General features: G+C 62.4%; 6 protein-coding genes across 6 annotated transcripts; 3 read left to right on the top strand and 3 right to left on the bottom strand.

The window, feature by feature from the left end:
- Positions 1-90: 90 nt before the first annotated feature.
- Positions 91-1,422, bottom strand: RHTO_00311 (phosphatidylserine decarboxylase; the record flags this gene model as incomplete). The annotated part of the gene is made up of 5 exons (XM_016413995.1): positions 91-411; positions 472-923; positions 1,022-1,076; positions 1,192-1,314; positions 1,372-1,422. The coding sequence occupies 5 exons, from the start codon at positions 1,420-1,422 to the stop codon at positions 91-93; spliced, it is 1,002 nt and encodes a 333-aa protein (XP_016277002.1).
- A 748-nt stretch (positions 1,423-2,170) lies between these two features.
- Positions 2,171-4,361, top strand: RHTO_00310 (uncharacterized protein; the record flags this gene model as incomplete). Its single annotated transcript, XM_016413994.1, has 5 exons — positions 2,171-2,868; positions 2,924-3,013; positions 3,071-3,156; positions 3,214-3,984; positions 4,048-4,361. 5 exons carry the CDS (start codon positions 2,171-2,173, stop codon positions 4,359-4,361), a joined length of 1,959 nt encoding a protein of 652 aa, XP_016277001.1.
- A 326-nt stretch (positions 4,362-4,687) lies between these two features.
- Positions 4,688-5,739, bottom strand: RHTO_00309 (ubiquitin-conjugating enzyme E2 I; the record flags this gene model as incomplete). The annotated part of the gene is made up of 10 exons (XM_016413993.1): positions 4,688-4,751; positions 4,820-4,899; positions 4,962-4,991; positions 5,050-5,095; positions 5,156-5,173; positions 5,242-5,257; positions 5,318-5,341; positions 5,407-5,455; positions 5,522-5,617; positions 5,686-5,739. The coding sequence occupies 10 exons, from the start codon at positions 5,737-5,739 to the stop codon at positions 4,688-4,690; spliced, it is 477 nt and encodes a 158-aa protein (XP_016277000.1).
- A 496-nt stretch (positions 5,740-6,235) lies between these two features.
- RHTO_00308 (Ankyrin repeat protein) lies at positions 6,236-7,137 on the bottom strand (the record flags this gene model as incomplete). Its single annotated transcript, XM_016413992.1, has 5 exons — positions 6,236-6,422; positions 6,510-6,686; positions 6,745-6,757; positions 6,926-7,036; positions 7,125-7,137. 5 exons carry the CDS (start codon positions 7,135-7,137, stop codon positions 6,236-6,238), a joined length of 501 nt encoding a protein of 166 aa, XP_016276999.1.
- Positions 7,138-8,008: 871 nt separating this feature from the next.
- On the top strand, positions 8,009-10,192 carry RHTO_00307 (uncharacterized protein; the record flags this gene model as incomplete). Its single annotated transcript, XM_016413991.1, has 9 exons — positions 8,009-8,186; positions 8,249-8,444; positions 8,511-8,571; positions 8,623-9,013; positions 9,073-9,099; positions 9,165-9,363; positions 9,425-9,789; positions 9,848-9,952; positions 10,008-10,192. 9 exons carry the CDS (start codon positions 8,009-8,011, stop codon positions 10,190-10,192), a joined length of 1,707 nt encoding a protein of 568 aa, XP_016276998.1.
- A 217-nt stretch (positions 10,193-10,409) lies between these two features.
- RHTO_00306 (cell wall integrity signaling protein) lies at positions 10,410-13,408 on the top strand (the record flags this gene model as incomplete). Its single annotated transcript, XM_016413990.1, has 8 exons — positions 10,410-10,431; positions 10,506-10,590; positions 10,659-10,740; positions 10,805-10,887; positions 10,948-11,047; positions 11,107-11,219; positions 11,271-13,145; positions 13,210-13,408. The coding sequence occupies 8 exons, from the start codon at positions 10,410-10,412 to the stop codon at positions 13,406-13,408; spliced, it is 2,559 nt and encodes an 852-aa protein (XP_016276997.1).
- Positions 13,409-13,449: the final 41 nt, after the last annotated feature.

Here is a 13,449-nt window from a genome sequence, read left to right as displayed (position 1 = left end):
CGTACATTGCTGTTCGACAGATGCGCTAAGGTACTGCTAAGCGATGCGCACCTTCCAGCTTGTTCCTTCTCCTCCTCCTCAAGCGCCTCCTCACTTCGACGCCGGCTTGGTCGCGACGCCCAACCTCTGCCCGACCTCGACGTCAACCATGATCTGCTTGTAGCTCTCGTCGAGGAGGTCGTCGTCGAACTGGATCCTGTGTTTCTCGAACGCAACGATGATGCTCGATCCGCCAAACTCGAAGATGCCGATCTCTTCGCCCTTCTCGAACGTCGAGCCGGGCGTCATAGCTTTCGAGTTGAGCTTGACGGTGCCGACGTCGACAGCGCCAATCGCGACGAAGAGGACTTGGCCGAACTCGGGAGAGTCGAGGCAGACGGCCGAACGGGCGTTGGCGGAGAGGATGGGGACCTGCGACGGTTTTCAAGCGGGTAAGTGGCGTGCGGTCGGACCGCAGAACGCGCTACGAACCCTGGATTGAAGGGCGAGAGCGTCGACTTCATAATAGTCTCCGTCGAGCTCCTTCCACCACGACACCGTGCCGGCAACGGGGCAATGGTAGCGGTGGTAGTCCTGCGGCGAGAGACGGTACGAGGCGATGGCGCCGTCCTCCCAAGTCTTGGCCTTAACGGGGTCATCGATGAGCTGGGCGATCGAGAAGTCGTTTCCCTTGATCCACAGACTCTTCGTGAGCGTGACCGTGGGGTACGTGACGACGCGCGAGTCGGCAGAGATGACGGCGATGGTCGGGTCGTCGGGCGCGGTGATGGGGCGAGTGCCAGGCTTGTGCTTGCGGATGAAAAAGTCCTGGAACGTCGGGTACGCGTTGATGTCGCTCGGCTCGAAGTCCTTCATGTCGATGTTGTAGAAGGACACGAAACTGGCGATCTGCTGCTTCGACTTCTGGCTCTCCTCCTTCGGCTCTGCGTGGAGTTGAAGCGGAAGTCAGTTTTCGTTCTCGGCACTCGTCTGAGTAGTGCTCCCTCGTCCGCCACGTGCTCCTACATGCGCAGTGACTCACTCTGTTGCACGGTTTTCTTGTGCAGCCAGAGCTTGGCGACATGGGTGAAGTCAATCTGCGACGAAAGAAGGCGGAAAGCCAAGGTCAGCGTTAAGCAATGGGCGTTCATGGCCCATTGGAGGGCTTCTTGGGACTCCCGACGGCGTTGTCTGAAGGGAAGGACCACTTACCCACTCCGTGACCGGGTTGAAGAGGAGCAGAAGCTGGATCTTCTTCATGAGCGGCTGCTGTTCGCGCATCATCTCCCCCGTCTTGCGATTCTTCGTCATCCAGCCCACTTGCCGCTTCTCGACCTGCAGAGCGTCGTCAGTTCACGCCGAGCGAGAGAGGCGAGTGAGCCGGCGACGGACGAGGTGGTAGGTTTCGAGAAGCGAGTCGACGGGGCGGCGCAGGTAATCCATGGCGGCAATAGCAGTTCAGGCAGTGCAGAAGCAAGCAGGAGATGGTGTTGAAGAAGCAGAGCAGCAGCTGCGCAGGTCGAGGTCGTTGTGCGTCATGGAGAGAGAAGTCCTCCCTCGGACACCGACACCGACGAGTTCGTTCTGCATTCGAGCCAGCTGGACTAAGTTTGGCATGTCCTGCTGTCACCCAGCGCAGCGGTAACTTACACGCACCCGAGCAGTCGCTGCGTCCTTCGCGGAATTCGGGCTCTTCGGTCGTCGTTTGAGAAGGACAGCGAGGGCGTGTTCAGCAGGCGCACGCCGAGGGAAGGACCAGGAGAAGGCTCCAGGGGGAGTGCCGGGAATAGGCCAGAGAGTGAAGCTGCCCACCGGCGCCGGTTTCGAGGAGGACAGCAGATTGGCGACGCGGCGGGTCGAGGCGAGCGACTTTCGCTGCTGGCGGCTGCTCGGGATCTACGGGTGTCTCTGAGCGCTGTGCTCTTGAGACGGGTCTCTCCGAAGTCTATCCGCCCCCTTGCGAAGAAATGGCGCGCAGGGCCTCGGGCGATCCGCCTGCTTCCTTCCTCTCCCGGTTGTCGCAACCTCGACTCGCCTCTGCTGTTCCACCCGGCTGCGTTCTGTGGCTGGACTCGCGATCAGGGACTGACTCGCTGATGTCGCTCTTTCGGCGCACAACGCTCACCGCTTCGCTGGCCTGGTGCGGACAACACCTTGTTCTCCTGCTCTCCCTCGCTGCCCGGGCGCAAGGATGACTCCGTCTGCTGCTGCTGTACGCTACACGGGCTTCTCGCAGGGCGGCACCGTGTCCCGTCGGAGCTCCCTTTCCTCACCATCCCCCGTCATTGCGCCAACCTACTTCGAATCCTCTCCCCGGCGTCCTCAACCTGAAGCGCGACCACACGAGCCCGCGTATCGACATGTCGTCCCGACTATCCACGGACGACGTCTGATCTTGTACCTCGCAAGCGCCCTCGCCCTCCTTCTCCTCCTATCCGAAATGCGACCTCGACGGACCGCTTCGTACGCGGATGACGAGGAAGTCGCTCGATTCGACGAAGCGGACTGGCACTCACGGCGGAGCGCAATTTCGAGCCGGCCTCAACGGACGTTCGCATGGCGGCGGCCGTCGTCGAAGCTTCCTCGCGCGATCTACGGCACCAACATCACCTTCACCGACTTCCTCAACACGCACTTCCCTCTCTCCGACCCACAACCGCCGCACATCTGGATCACCCTCGCCGACGAGCTGTTTGCCGAGACGGGCGCGGCGAATCTGCAGACGTTCGTCGACCAGCTGAACGAGGAGCGGACACACAAGTACAAGGGCAAGAAGCGGGAGACGAGGCTCGTGACGTTGTGCTTGGATGACGGGTGTGTCGAGGAGTGCGCGCGGAGAGGGATGTACGCCTACGGAGGGTACGAGAAGACACGGCCGAAGCAGATCCTGTGCGTTGCGTCCTCCGCTTCAAGTTGGCCTGCGCTGATCGGCTCATTCCCACAGCAAAGCGACGTGGCCGAAGCTGGCGAGCTTGATTGACACGCTCCAACATCGCGACGTCTTCTTCATCGATGCCGACATTTCGTTCGCGCAGTGAGTCTTCCGTCCCGTGACGCGATTGCCGTCGCATGCTCACCCTCCGCGCTCCAGGGACCCCTACCCGCACATGGAGCCTCTCATGGAGAAGTACGACATTATTGCGCAGGAGAACGACGCTTTCGAGCACTTCAACAGCGGTAAGCCAGTCCTGCCCTGTGCTCCCCAACTTATACTTATGCTCGCTCGTGCATCAGGCTGGATGTGGCTGCGGCAAGGGAAGCGCGTCGTCGAGGCGTGGAAGGAGGTCTTTGCGATGGACATGAAGAAGACGAGCCGGGACCAGTACAACTTCAACGAGGTCCTCGGCACTCACGACCAACGAAAACACACCGACGACCCCGACGACCCCTACCATCGACCACTCCGCTCCTCCTTCACCGCCAAGAACGGCCTCAAAGTGCACGTCCTCGACTCTCGCCTCTTCCGGACGTATCACCAGCGCAAGGACGCCTGGGTCGCGCACCACGACAGCCTCTACCTCCACATGACCTGCGCGGACGACAGCTGGCTCAAGCTGTTCGTCCCGAAGAGCGAAGGGTTCTGGACCGACGTCGACGAGTATTATTCGCAGCCGCCGGCGCTTCTCTCGATTCACACGCTCTCTGGCCCGCGGGAGGACCTCGTCCAGCAGTGGCGCATCCTCATGGGCGCAGCGTACTACTCCGAACGTGCCCTCTCCCTCCCTTCCTACTCCGTCGTGACCGACTTGCGAAACGGGACCGCCATTCGCGACACCTACTCGACCTTCCCGCTCTCGCACGTCGCTGGCGCAGGAAAAGACTCGAACCTCGGCGTCGAGATCGTCGAGTCGGACTACGCTGCGCATGCGACGGCGCACTTGCTCGGCGTCAGCGCCCTCAACTCGACGGAGAGGAGGAACGATGGCTGGTGGGAGAAGCTCGGAGCGAAGGAGCGGAAGAGGAGGGAAGATGCGGTTGTCGCGCTTACGAAGGTCGCGGAGCTGGGTGAGCATGACTCTCTCTCGCAAGACTCTCTGGAGAAGTTTGCTGACGTCTCGCTCTGCGCAGACATGCGCCAAGTCGAGTCCTTCCCAGCCCTCATTCAGCGCCTACGCGACGACCCGACCTTCTCGTCCGCGAGCCACATCCAGCTCATGAACTTCGAGCATCCCGCCGCCGACTCCTGGCGCTCGTGGGACTTCCCGACGCCCATCAACCGCGCAACGACCTGTGGCGACTTGCACGAGCCGCCAACCTGCACACGGATATGCCCGCCGAACGGAGAGAATTGGGGCTTCGAACTGAAGGCGAAGTGGCCAAGCGTGAAAGGTCTGCTGGCGGACCTCCCTCCTCTTGCCACGATGAGCGAAGTCGAGGTGTAGCAGTAGACGATGACCTATCCACTGGTTCTTTGTTGTGCCATAAAGTCCACATGCCGCATTGCATTCGATTCCCTGCACCTGCTCCTCCTCTGACCGAGAGCCTGCCCGGCCGGAAGGCTCGCCGCTCTCGGCCTGAGACTCGCTTGGAACCCCCTCGGCAACTGGAAGTAACGTAGCTTGTTTCTGAAAGAGACGAGACAACAGAGACTGAAGACCGGTGGGGAATAACGCTGGGAGACCACAAAAGCGATGCGAAAGCGTGGATGCAAGCGGGGAAGGAAGCTGCGAGATGGGAACTTGCGGGCGCTACACGAGTAGGACGCCGCCTACTTGGGAACGTACTCCTTCGCCTGCTGCTTGACCCTCTTTTCGTACGCCGGAAGGTCCTTCCTGTCGAGGCGCGCCGGAGTCAAGGTCAGCGTGCGTTGCTTGGCTGGCTCAGTTCGCGCTCAACGCACTTGAAAGTCGTGTATGCCTCGAGCTGCGCGGGGTCGTCCGGGTTGGGCGCGTCGAGGAGGTCTTGGATGCCGAGGAGGATCTGCGGTGGAGAGGCGGAACCGTCAACAGCTTGGCGAGACGGATACAGAGCTGTCGACGTACCTGCTTGAGAGTGATAGCTGGCCGCCATGACTGCGTGCCGGGATGGGTGAGCGTTTCCACCCCGCAACAGAGCGAAACCGGGACAAACCTTCTCCTCGTTCAGGATGGACAAGCAGACGGTGCCGGAGGGGTAGCTGTCATTAGAAGCGAGTCAGCAGCGGTCTGACGAGCAAGTATTGGGAGCTGAAACGCACATGTTGGGGTGGTAAAAGCTGCGCCGAGGGAGGCGAGCGGGTCAGCACAGCTCGGAGGGTTTGGGAAGCAGCCAACTCGACCTTACCCAGCCGGAAGCTTGCCTGCGGTGAAGGAGAGAGTCAGCCTGCGTGTGCAAGAAGAGAGCTCTCGCAGAAACGCACATTTAGGAGGCTTCGAAGGGTAGTCTGCGCGCCGACAGTGTCACGGATCAGCTCTGCACCTCCCTGACGAACACGAGCGCCAGACACACCATCAGGGAAGATGAGCGTAACGGGGTAGACCGCGTTCTCCCAGATCGTCTGCGACAGAAACAAAGCGAATGTCAGCCGCAGCCTGTCAACGATCGCGCAGGAAGCGGAACGCACGCCCTCCTTGCCCGGAATACCAGTCTCCCAGACCTTCAAGTCCATCGAGCCATCCGGGTTCTTCTTCGGCTTCGCAAAGAAACCATAGGGGTGGTCCTGGTGCACAAGGGAACGAGCACGGTCAGCCTGGAGCTAGCAACGGCGAGGCAGCGCAGGCAGCTTACCTTGCGCCACTGCTTGCGCTCCTCCTGCAGCCTACGCTCGCAGATGCCCGACATGGATGATTGAGGGAGTCGAGGAGATGAGGAGGTTCGAGGAGATGAGAGGTGAGGACGGGAGCGAAAGCTGCTGGACGGGCGCGAAGGTGTGTCAGTGGACTGTACAGGTTCAGGTCAGCATGTCCGCCTGCGCGCAAGCCTCCCTCGGCGCCGTCTCCGACGCTTCGCCTCCCGCTAGCGATGCTTGAACAGGTCGTCCGAGAGTAGCGCCGGCGAACAGAGCAGGGCGAGTAGTGCACAGGGTCCGTAGAGCGACACGTACAGAAAGCAGCCGAGCGCGTCCGTGCGAGTCTTTGAACGAGGAGGTGGACGAGGTGTGAGGAGGTGCGGCAACAAGGTCTCCCTGCTCTCGCTCGAGGTCATCGAAACAGGGCTGATTCTGCATAGGATTACACGACACGAATTATGCGACGGACAGCGAGAGAATTGCGAGTGATTGGCTGGATTTGGATCGCACGAACAGCTTGAAGCGACCTCAGAACGTCCCGTGCTAGCCTCAGTCCGACTCGCTGCCACTGCCAGGCTCGCCGTCATCATCGTCGGCGAGGTCGGCGTTGTTCGCGACGCCGCCCATCGTCTTCTCCGCCATGGCGACCCGAAGCATTTGCGCAATCTCCTTGTCGACGTCGGAAGATGTTGGTCGCAGGTAGTCCTGTACGCGCAGGCCGTGGCGGTCTCGCAAGCTGCGTAGCAACGGCAGTCAAGGATCAATAATCGCGGATCTGGCATTGTGAAGGAGGACTTGCGCTCTGCGACGCGCGTAAACGCACCTAGGATCCGCCCCAGCGTCCAGCAGCATCTCGATGACGCCTTGCCGCGCGTCCTCGTTCTCAAGCTTGACGGCAAGGTGCAAGGGAGTTGCTCGGTCGAGCCGGTTTTGCAGGTCGACGTCGGTTCCCTCGGTTTCGAGGAGGATGGAAAGGGCGTCGGGAGATGGCGCCGAGGCGCTGTCGGGCACGAGACGTCAGCTGAGGATAGTTGCTTTCAGAAAGCTGGTAGACGCACGCATAGTGCAGCGCTGTGCGAGAAAGCAGGATGAAACGAAGGGAAGGTCAATACGCGACGGAACACTCCGTCGACGTCCCCTTTGTCGACCGCCAGATCAGGTGCTTTGTTCTGTATCTTATTCCTCGCTTATCCGCCCCTTTCCCGCGCACCCTTGCTGCCTGAGCGAGCGATAACGCACCTGTGTTGCCGAGTCCGTCCTGGAAGTTCACGTCAAACTCCTCGCTCCCGCTTAGCACAGCCTGCAGCATCTCTGCCGAGTCCGTCTTGGCCGCATAGATCAGTCGCTCGTCTACGAGCGAGGGAGGCGAGGGGACGGAGCGTCACCGTGTTCAGCGAGCTAACAGACAGATTGGCGAATCGCTGGGATTTGAACGCACTTGGTGAGGCCATCCTACAGAGATCTCGGTCCAAGGCGGACTAGCACAAACAATCAAGAGCTGTTGCGAGCGAGAGTCGAAGCTTGAAAGCGGTCCGAGAGAGCGAGGAGGTGGGGGTTGGGTCCCTGGCCTCCTCACGCTCGGACGATGGCCAGTACAAGGCTGACCAAACTCTATAACGAACCTGAAGTACACAGCGATCCAGCGCAACTCGACTCCCTCGCTGGTTGGCGCACTACAGACGTTCCTCGATCGCGACGAACGCCGCCCGCCCTCAGCACAGCTCGCGCAAGCTTCGCTGGACTCGCTCAAGGTGGATAGGGATGCACAGCCTTTGGCAGGGCTGTCCGCTGATGGCCAGGCGATGAGGCTGTCGCTGTCCACCTCCTCCAGCTGGTCTCCCTTCGCTTTCGCCTCAGCTCGCTCATTCGGACGCGATCTCAGCTGGAGAGGCCTCGCAGTGTCTCCTCGTACGCTAAGTGAGCCTCATTCGCCGAAAGCTCGAAGGTGACGAGGCCAACTTCGCTCGCTCGCCGCTCTTCGCCTCTCTTTCGCTCGTCCCACTCACTTCCCCTCGCGCACTCCGCTCTCCGTGCTGGACGCGTCATACGATGTCACGAGCACACCGTTCCAGCTCGAGTGAGCGCAGCGACACGGCATCGACGCGCGCCAGCTCGCTCGCCAAGTCGACTTCGCCTCTCGCGTCCAGGTCGACGGCAACCGGAGCAGGTCTCGCGGAAGACGGGCTCGCAGAGAGGAGCTGTAAGATGTGCAGGAGGCGACGTGGTGCGTACTGTTCCCTCAATCGCGCGCGAGAGCGAGGAGGTCTCTTGGGCAGCGTAAATGCGATTCTGTTGCTCGTTCGCGCTGACCCGGACTTGCCCATGCTCGCAGTCAGGTGCTCTCGCGAGATTCTGACGTGCTCGAACTGCGCGAAGCGAGGCGAAGAGTGCAGTCTGGGCGAACCTCAGCAGGAGAGCGAGGTCGTGCTCGCCCCGCCTGCGAAGAAGGCGAAGAGGAAGGCGGGCGACGGCGCGAAGGAGACGCCTGCGATGATCTCAGGTGCGTGGGCTCGCACTTGAGCGCCGCAGGCGGCCTCGCCGACCTTGTCTCGCTGGACGCAGTCAAGGAGAAGGAGAACCTCCCGCCCCGCCGCATCTCCCCTCCTTCGCCCGTCTCAAGGTCGCAATCCATCCAGATGCCGCCTCCGACGCAGCGCGAAGCGACGCCTGAACAGCAAGAAGTGCCACCGGTCGTCGCAGAGGCCGCTCCTCGCCCTCCTCGCCAGCTTTTCCCCTCGTTCCCCGTCGGCGCCGCGTCGTACAGGACTAACAAGGTTGCGAGCGGTACGAGGGAAGCACTGACGCGTACCGTCACTCACGGCAGTGACGCTCCCTTCGAGAAGATCGCTTTGCAAGGCGTCAACATCGCGGCGTTGGCAGCAGAAGTGCGTCTCCCCTCGCCGACTCCTCGCGTCCTGTCTTGACGCTCGCTACAGCTTCGCACCTGCGACCACACTTACCAAGCGCCCGGCGGACCGAACCCTCCGATGCTCTTCCCCTCGCCCTCCTCGAACCAGGACGTCCCACAGCCGTCAGCGCAGCAAGCCCACACCTGCATCTCGACGTACATGACCCGTGTCGAACCGTCTCTCCAGCTCTTCGCACCCGCCCACGCGCGCCAGGCTTTCCTCGCCGGCGGGATGAGCATGTGGAAGACGGGCGAGGTGCCCGGCCCCAGCGGCTGGCTCGCTTGCTACCTCGCTGCACTCGCGCATGGCGCTATGAGCATGACGAAGGAGGAGTGGCACTTGAGCGGCAGGTTCGACGCGAGGGAGGCGACGGCGAGGGAGTGGCTGCTTGAGGCGGGCAGGTCGCTGGCAACCGAGTGTACGTATGACCGCTTCGCCTCCTTGCTCGGCTTGACGCTGATCCTTCGATTGCTACAGACTTCACTCGCAAACCGACGATGGCAGGTGAGCTGTCTATCAGCAGCGAAAATCCGGTTCGCTTGGCTGACCTTCCCAATCGCGATGTACAGGTCTGCGCGCCTGCCTCCTCATCCTCCACTACCACCTGCTCGGCTTCGGAGGTCCTCCCGACGTCCCGACTATCATCGCCTTCCTCCCCGTCATTGTCAGGGCGGCATGCGAACTTGGCCTCCACCAGGAGCCGCAGGAGACGGGTCCGCTCGCCGACGAGAAGAGGGCGTTGTGGGCCAAGATCTACGAGCTTGACGTGTGCGTACCTTCGTCTTAAGGGCGAGCGGTCGAGGGACTGACGGCTCGCCGCGATACGCAGGACGTGGGCACCGCTTCTCGGGACGAGGCTCTCCTTCTGCCCGTCCGAAGTCTCAACGAGGCTGCCCGACGGTCCTTCTGCTCAGCACAGGAACGTCGCCTCGGGCACCTTCTACGCGACCCTCGCCTTCTCCGTCAAGCTCACCCACCTCCTCAACCTCCCTCACCTGCCCGCCTCGTTCGACCTCCTCGTCCTCTCGAATGAGCTCAAGGGGATCAGGAAGGTGTTTGAGCCGGAAGACGCGCCGAGCGAGCCCCTCACCGAACTGCTCGTCGACCTCCAGACGTTCCGCCTCCAGGCTGCGCTCGACGAGGCAGGCACGACGAGTTCTGAAGCGACGGAGGAAGCTTGGCGTAATGCAGCCTGTGCGTCTCCCTCACGGGCTGCATTAACACTGACAGCTGACCCTTTCTGCCGGCGCAGACGAGCTCCTCAACACCAACCCGACCGACTGCCCGCAGCCGCTGCACCTCCTCATGGTCATCGCATTTTTCCACTCGCTCATCCTGGTCGTCCTTCGCTGGCGCAGTGAGTTTTCCTCGCCCAGCTCGATGGGCCAACTCGCTTACCTTCCCTCTCGCAGCCGACAAGGTGTTCCACCCCTCGTTCGCCGACTCGCTCGTCTCGGACGTGCTCGCCAAGCTCGCCAAGCTCGAGTCGTCGTCGTGGCCCATCCCGCTCCACCAGACGATCCAGCGCGGCATCCTCACCGTCCGCGCGCTCGTCCAGCTCCCGCCAACTGCCAACCTTCACGACGTCGAGGGGTGAAGGCGTCGAGACTGAAGGGGCGGGGCTGGTTCCTCCCCTCGCTTGTTTGCTCGTAGTATCGCACACGCTTGTTGCCTTAGTATGCCATTGTACTTTGTCCCCTCACGTGAGGCTAGCTTGCATCGCCTCCTCGCGCGCCACCTCGGCGAGGTTGTCCTTGCACGCTTACACTCTGCTTGCTGCACTCGAGTAACAGCTACTCAGGCTTATACAGGCTATGTCGCTCTTCCAGAAGCTCGGTGCGTCCGTGTCTCCGCTTGTCCCGACTCGTTCCTCCTCCTCGCTCACCATGACCCGCTTCGCCCGTTCTCAGCGCACAACCCGCGAGTATCGCTGGGCCCGCGCGACATCAAGCAGCTGCAGGACTACATCTCGAACGAGCGACGACTTGTCGACCAGTGCGTCAACTCTCGCCCGACTGGACTCGACTGCGACAACTGATGAAGCGCTCTCTCGCCATTTGCAGGACGCAGCGGTTGGCGGCGGAACGGGATAAGGCTTCTGCATCTCTGCGGGAATGGGGCAGCCTTGAAGGGCCGGATCTCGAGGTGCGTTGCGGACACTCCGCGACCCATTTGCCAACTCCGCTCACTCTCCCCTTCATTGCGGCAGGACGTACTGGGCAGGGTCTGCTCGCTGTACGAGTACCTCTCGAAGGCGGAGCTCGCATTTGCCGAGCACAATGGGAACTACCGGTTCGTTTTGCTTGGCTGATACAGCCGCTTTCGACTTGAAGCCTGACATTCCGTCCGCAGAATGCGCTTCAAGGATATCCGCACAAAGGAGGAGAACTTGTCGTCGCTGAGGAAGTCGAGGGACTCGCTTGCTGGGCGGATCGAGGCGCAGGAGCGAAAGGTGCGTCCCGGTTTACTACCCGTCTCTTTCCATTGAGCTAATCACTGCGTCTACCGCAGGTCTCGAAGATGAAGGAAGAGAACAAGGACTTGCCGACGCAGCGGCAGCGATTACGGGACATGCAGCAGGAGATGATCGGACTCGAGCATAGCGTCTTGACCGAGGAGACGAGGTGCGTTCTTTCTTCGAGGCTTCGTGAATTCGGCTGACGCCGATACCGCAGGTTGAGTGACTTCAAGCGGACGGCGACTCGAGAAGCGCTGAGCCTCAAGTTTGGCGCCATGCTCGAGCTTGCAGAGAAGACGGTCATCATCGCCGAGCTGGGCAAGCTCATCGTCGACATGCTCCCGACGGACCAGACCGAGCCAGGCCAGACGCGAGCGTACTACGACGGCTACACGCGGACGGAGGAGTTGTTGCAGGAGGCGCAGCGGTGCTTGCAGGACGTCGTCTTCAACCCGGCGCCCGTCACGGAGGGATACGCGCAGACTCAGCACCACGCGCGCGAGTACAGCAACGAGGGCGCGCAGCAGCAGACGCCGGCTCAGTTTGAAGACTCGGGCATTCGGCCTGTCCACGGCGACGACTTTGCGCGCGAGCACGAGCGGTCGTCGTCTCAGCAAGGCGGGCAGTACGGTACCTATGCCTCGTCCTACGCCCAGCAGCAGCAGCAGTACCCGCCCTATGACGACGGCCAGCATCGCGCAGCGCACACTTCCGTCGACTCCTCCCACGGTCCGCAACTCCAGCCTCTCCCCGACTTCCGCCCTCTCAGCGTCATGAACCCCTCCTCTCAGTACCCTAGCGCACCCACTCCCGCCGTCGACGGCTACGCCTCTCGCAGCCCGAATCTCGCTCCGCCGGCGCAGGACGACCGCTATGATCCGAATCGGTCGAGCTTGGCGTATATGGGCGAGGCGCCGCAGAGCGAGTACTTGCACGACGGACGGCAAGGCGGCACGCAGGATGATGTCGAGGCTCGTGAGGCGGAACAGGCGTTTGCGGCTGAGGCGCGCGAGCGGGCGCAGCACGAGCAGAACATCGCCCAGTCCGGCTACGGGCAGAGCCCGTACGAGTCGGGCTCTGCACCGGTTCAGCATGTCGAGACTGCTGGAGAAGGCGAGGAGGATGTCGTCCGCCGCGACATGCACGCTGGAGCCGACATGGGTATCCCTTCCGGCCCGCTCTCGCCCATCACGGAGGTCCCGACGCCAGCTATGCCACAAGGGACGACGCCAAACCCGCAGGACGTGTCTGCACCTCGAGCATCGTCTTCACAGGGACACGGACAGATCGACTACGCCCGTCCGCCATCCGCCGCCGAGCAGCGCCACCAATACGAAGGCGGCCCTCCCGAGCGGTCGTACTCTCCTGCCCCTTCGACCGCCCTCCCGACTTATGCGACGCACGCCCCGCAGGTCGAGGTTAGCAGCCCGACCTCGTACGGTGCGGCGACGGCAGTCCCGACTTCGCCCCTCGCGCAGCCGCAACCTTCGACGTTGTCAAGCGGCACGACGGGAGCTTTCGAGCCTCGCGCGCTGACGCCAAAGACGACCGGCTCAGGTGATGCGGGCTCGCGCAACGACCGCCGCCCGATTCAGATCCGTCCGGCAGGCGACGCGCTCGGCAGCAAGCACGGCGACGTTTACGTCCCTTCTCGCTTCGAGGCGGCTCCTTATTCGCCTGCCAGTCCGCGAGCACCCTCAGACGCCGGCATGTCGGGCTACTTCAACGGTCCTCCCGGCGCCAACAACGCCAGCGGCGAACCGAAGCGCACCCTCCCCGCCAGCGCCTTCCGTCGCCCGCAACCTCCTCCCGGTCCCGGATCGTACAACTCGGCAGCAGCTAGCGGTCGACTATTCGCTGCGTCGGGATACCAGTACGACCCGGCTGCTCAGCCTGGACCGGCTGGACCGTCCGAGAGCGAGTTGATCGCGCAGCAATGGCGCGAGACGTCGATTCCGCAGGGAGCGCCGGGGATACCGGCGCCGATGGACCCGCAGGCGGAGATGGGCACGCCGACGTTCGATACGAGGCCGTTGCAGGTCAACAAGAACCGAAACGGGAGTGTGGGAGTCGGTCGGAGCGGGACGCTGCCGTGAGTCGTGCTGCGCTCGTCTACTTGCACATCTGGGCTTGCTGACACGACTGCACATCCGTAGCCCTGGAGCGACAGGCGGTTCTCGCTTGTCGTCCTACGGCGTACCCGAAGGCGCCGCTCCTCCTCAACCCGACTCGTCCATCGGCGCTCCTCCGCCCATCACGACTTACAACCCGCCCTCGACCGCCCCCGTCGCGCCCCTCAGCCCGAGCGCGCAGGAAGGGTTCGGCTCGAACCGATTCGTGACTCGCCTTGACTGAGACGCTTCCTCGCCGTACATACCCGCGTAGTTCCTCGCTTT

This window comes from Rhodotorula toruloides (assembly GCF_000320785.1).
Source record: "Rhodotorula toruloides NP11 unplaced genomic scaffold Scaffold1, whole genome shotgun sequence".
Taxonomy (NCBI): domain Eukaryota; kingdom Fungi; phylum Basidiomycota; class Microbotryomycetes; order Sporidiobolales; family Sporidiobolaceae; genus Rhodotorula; species Rhodotorula toruloides.
This window is presented reverse-complemented; position numbering and strand designations above follow the sequence as displayed.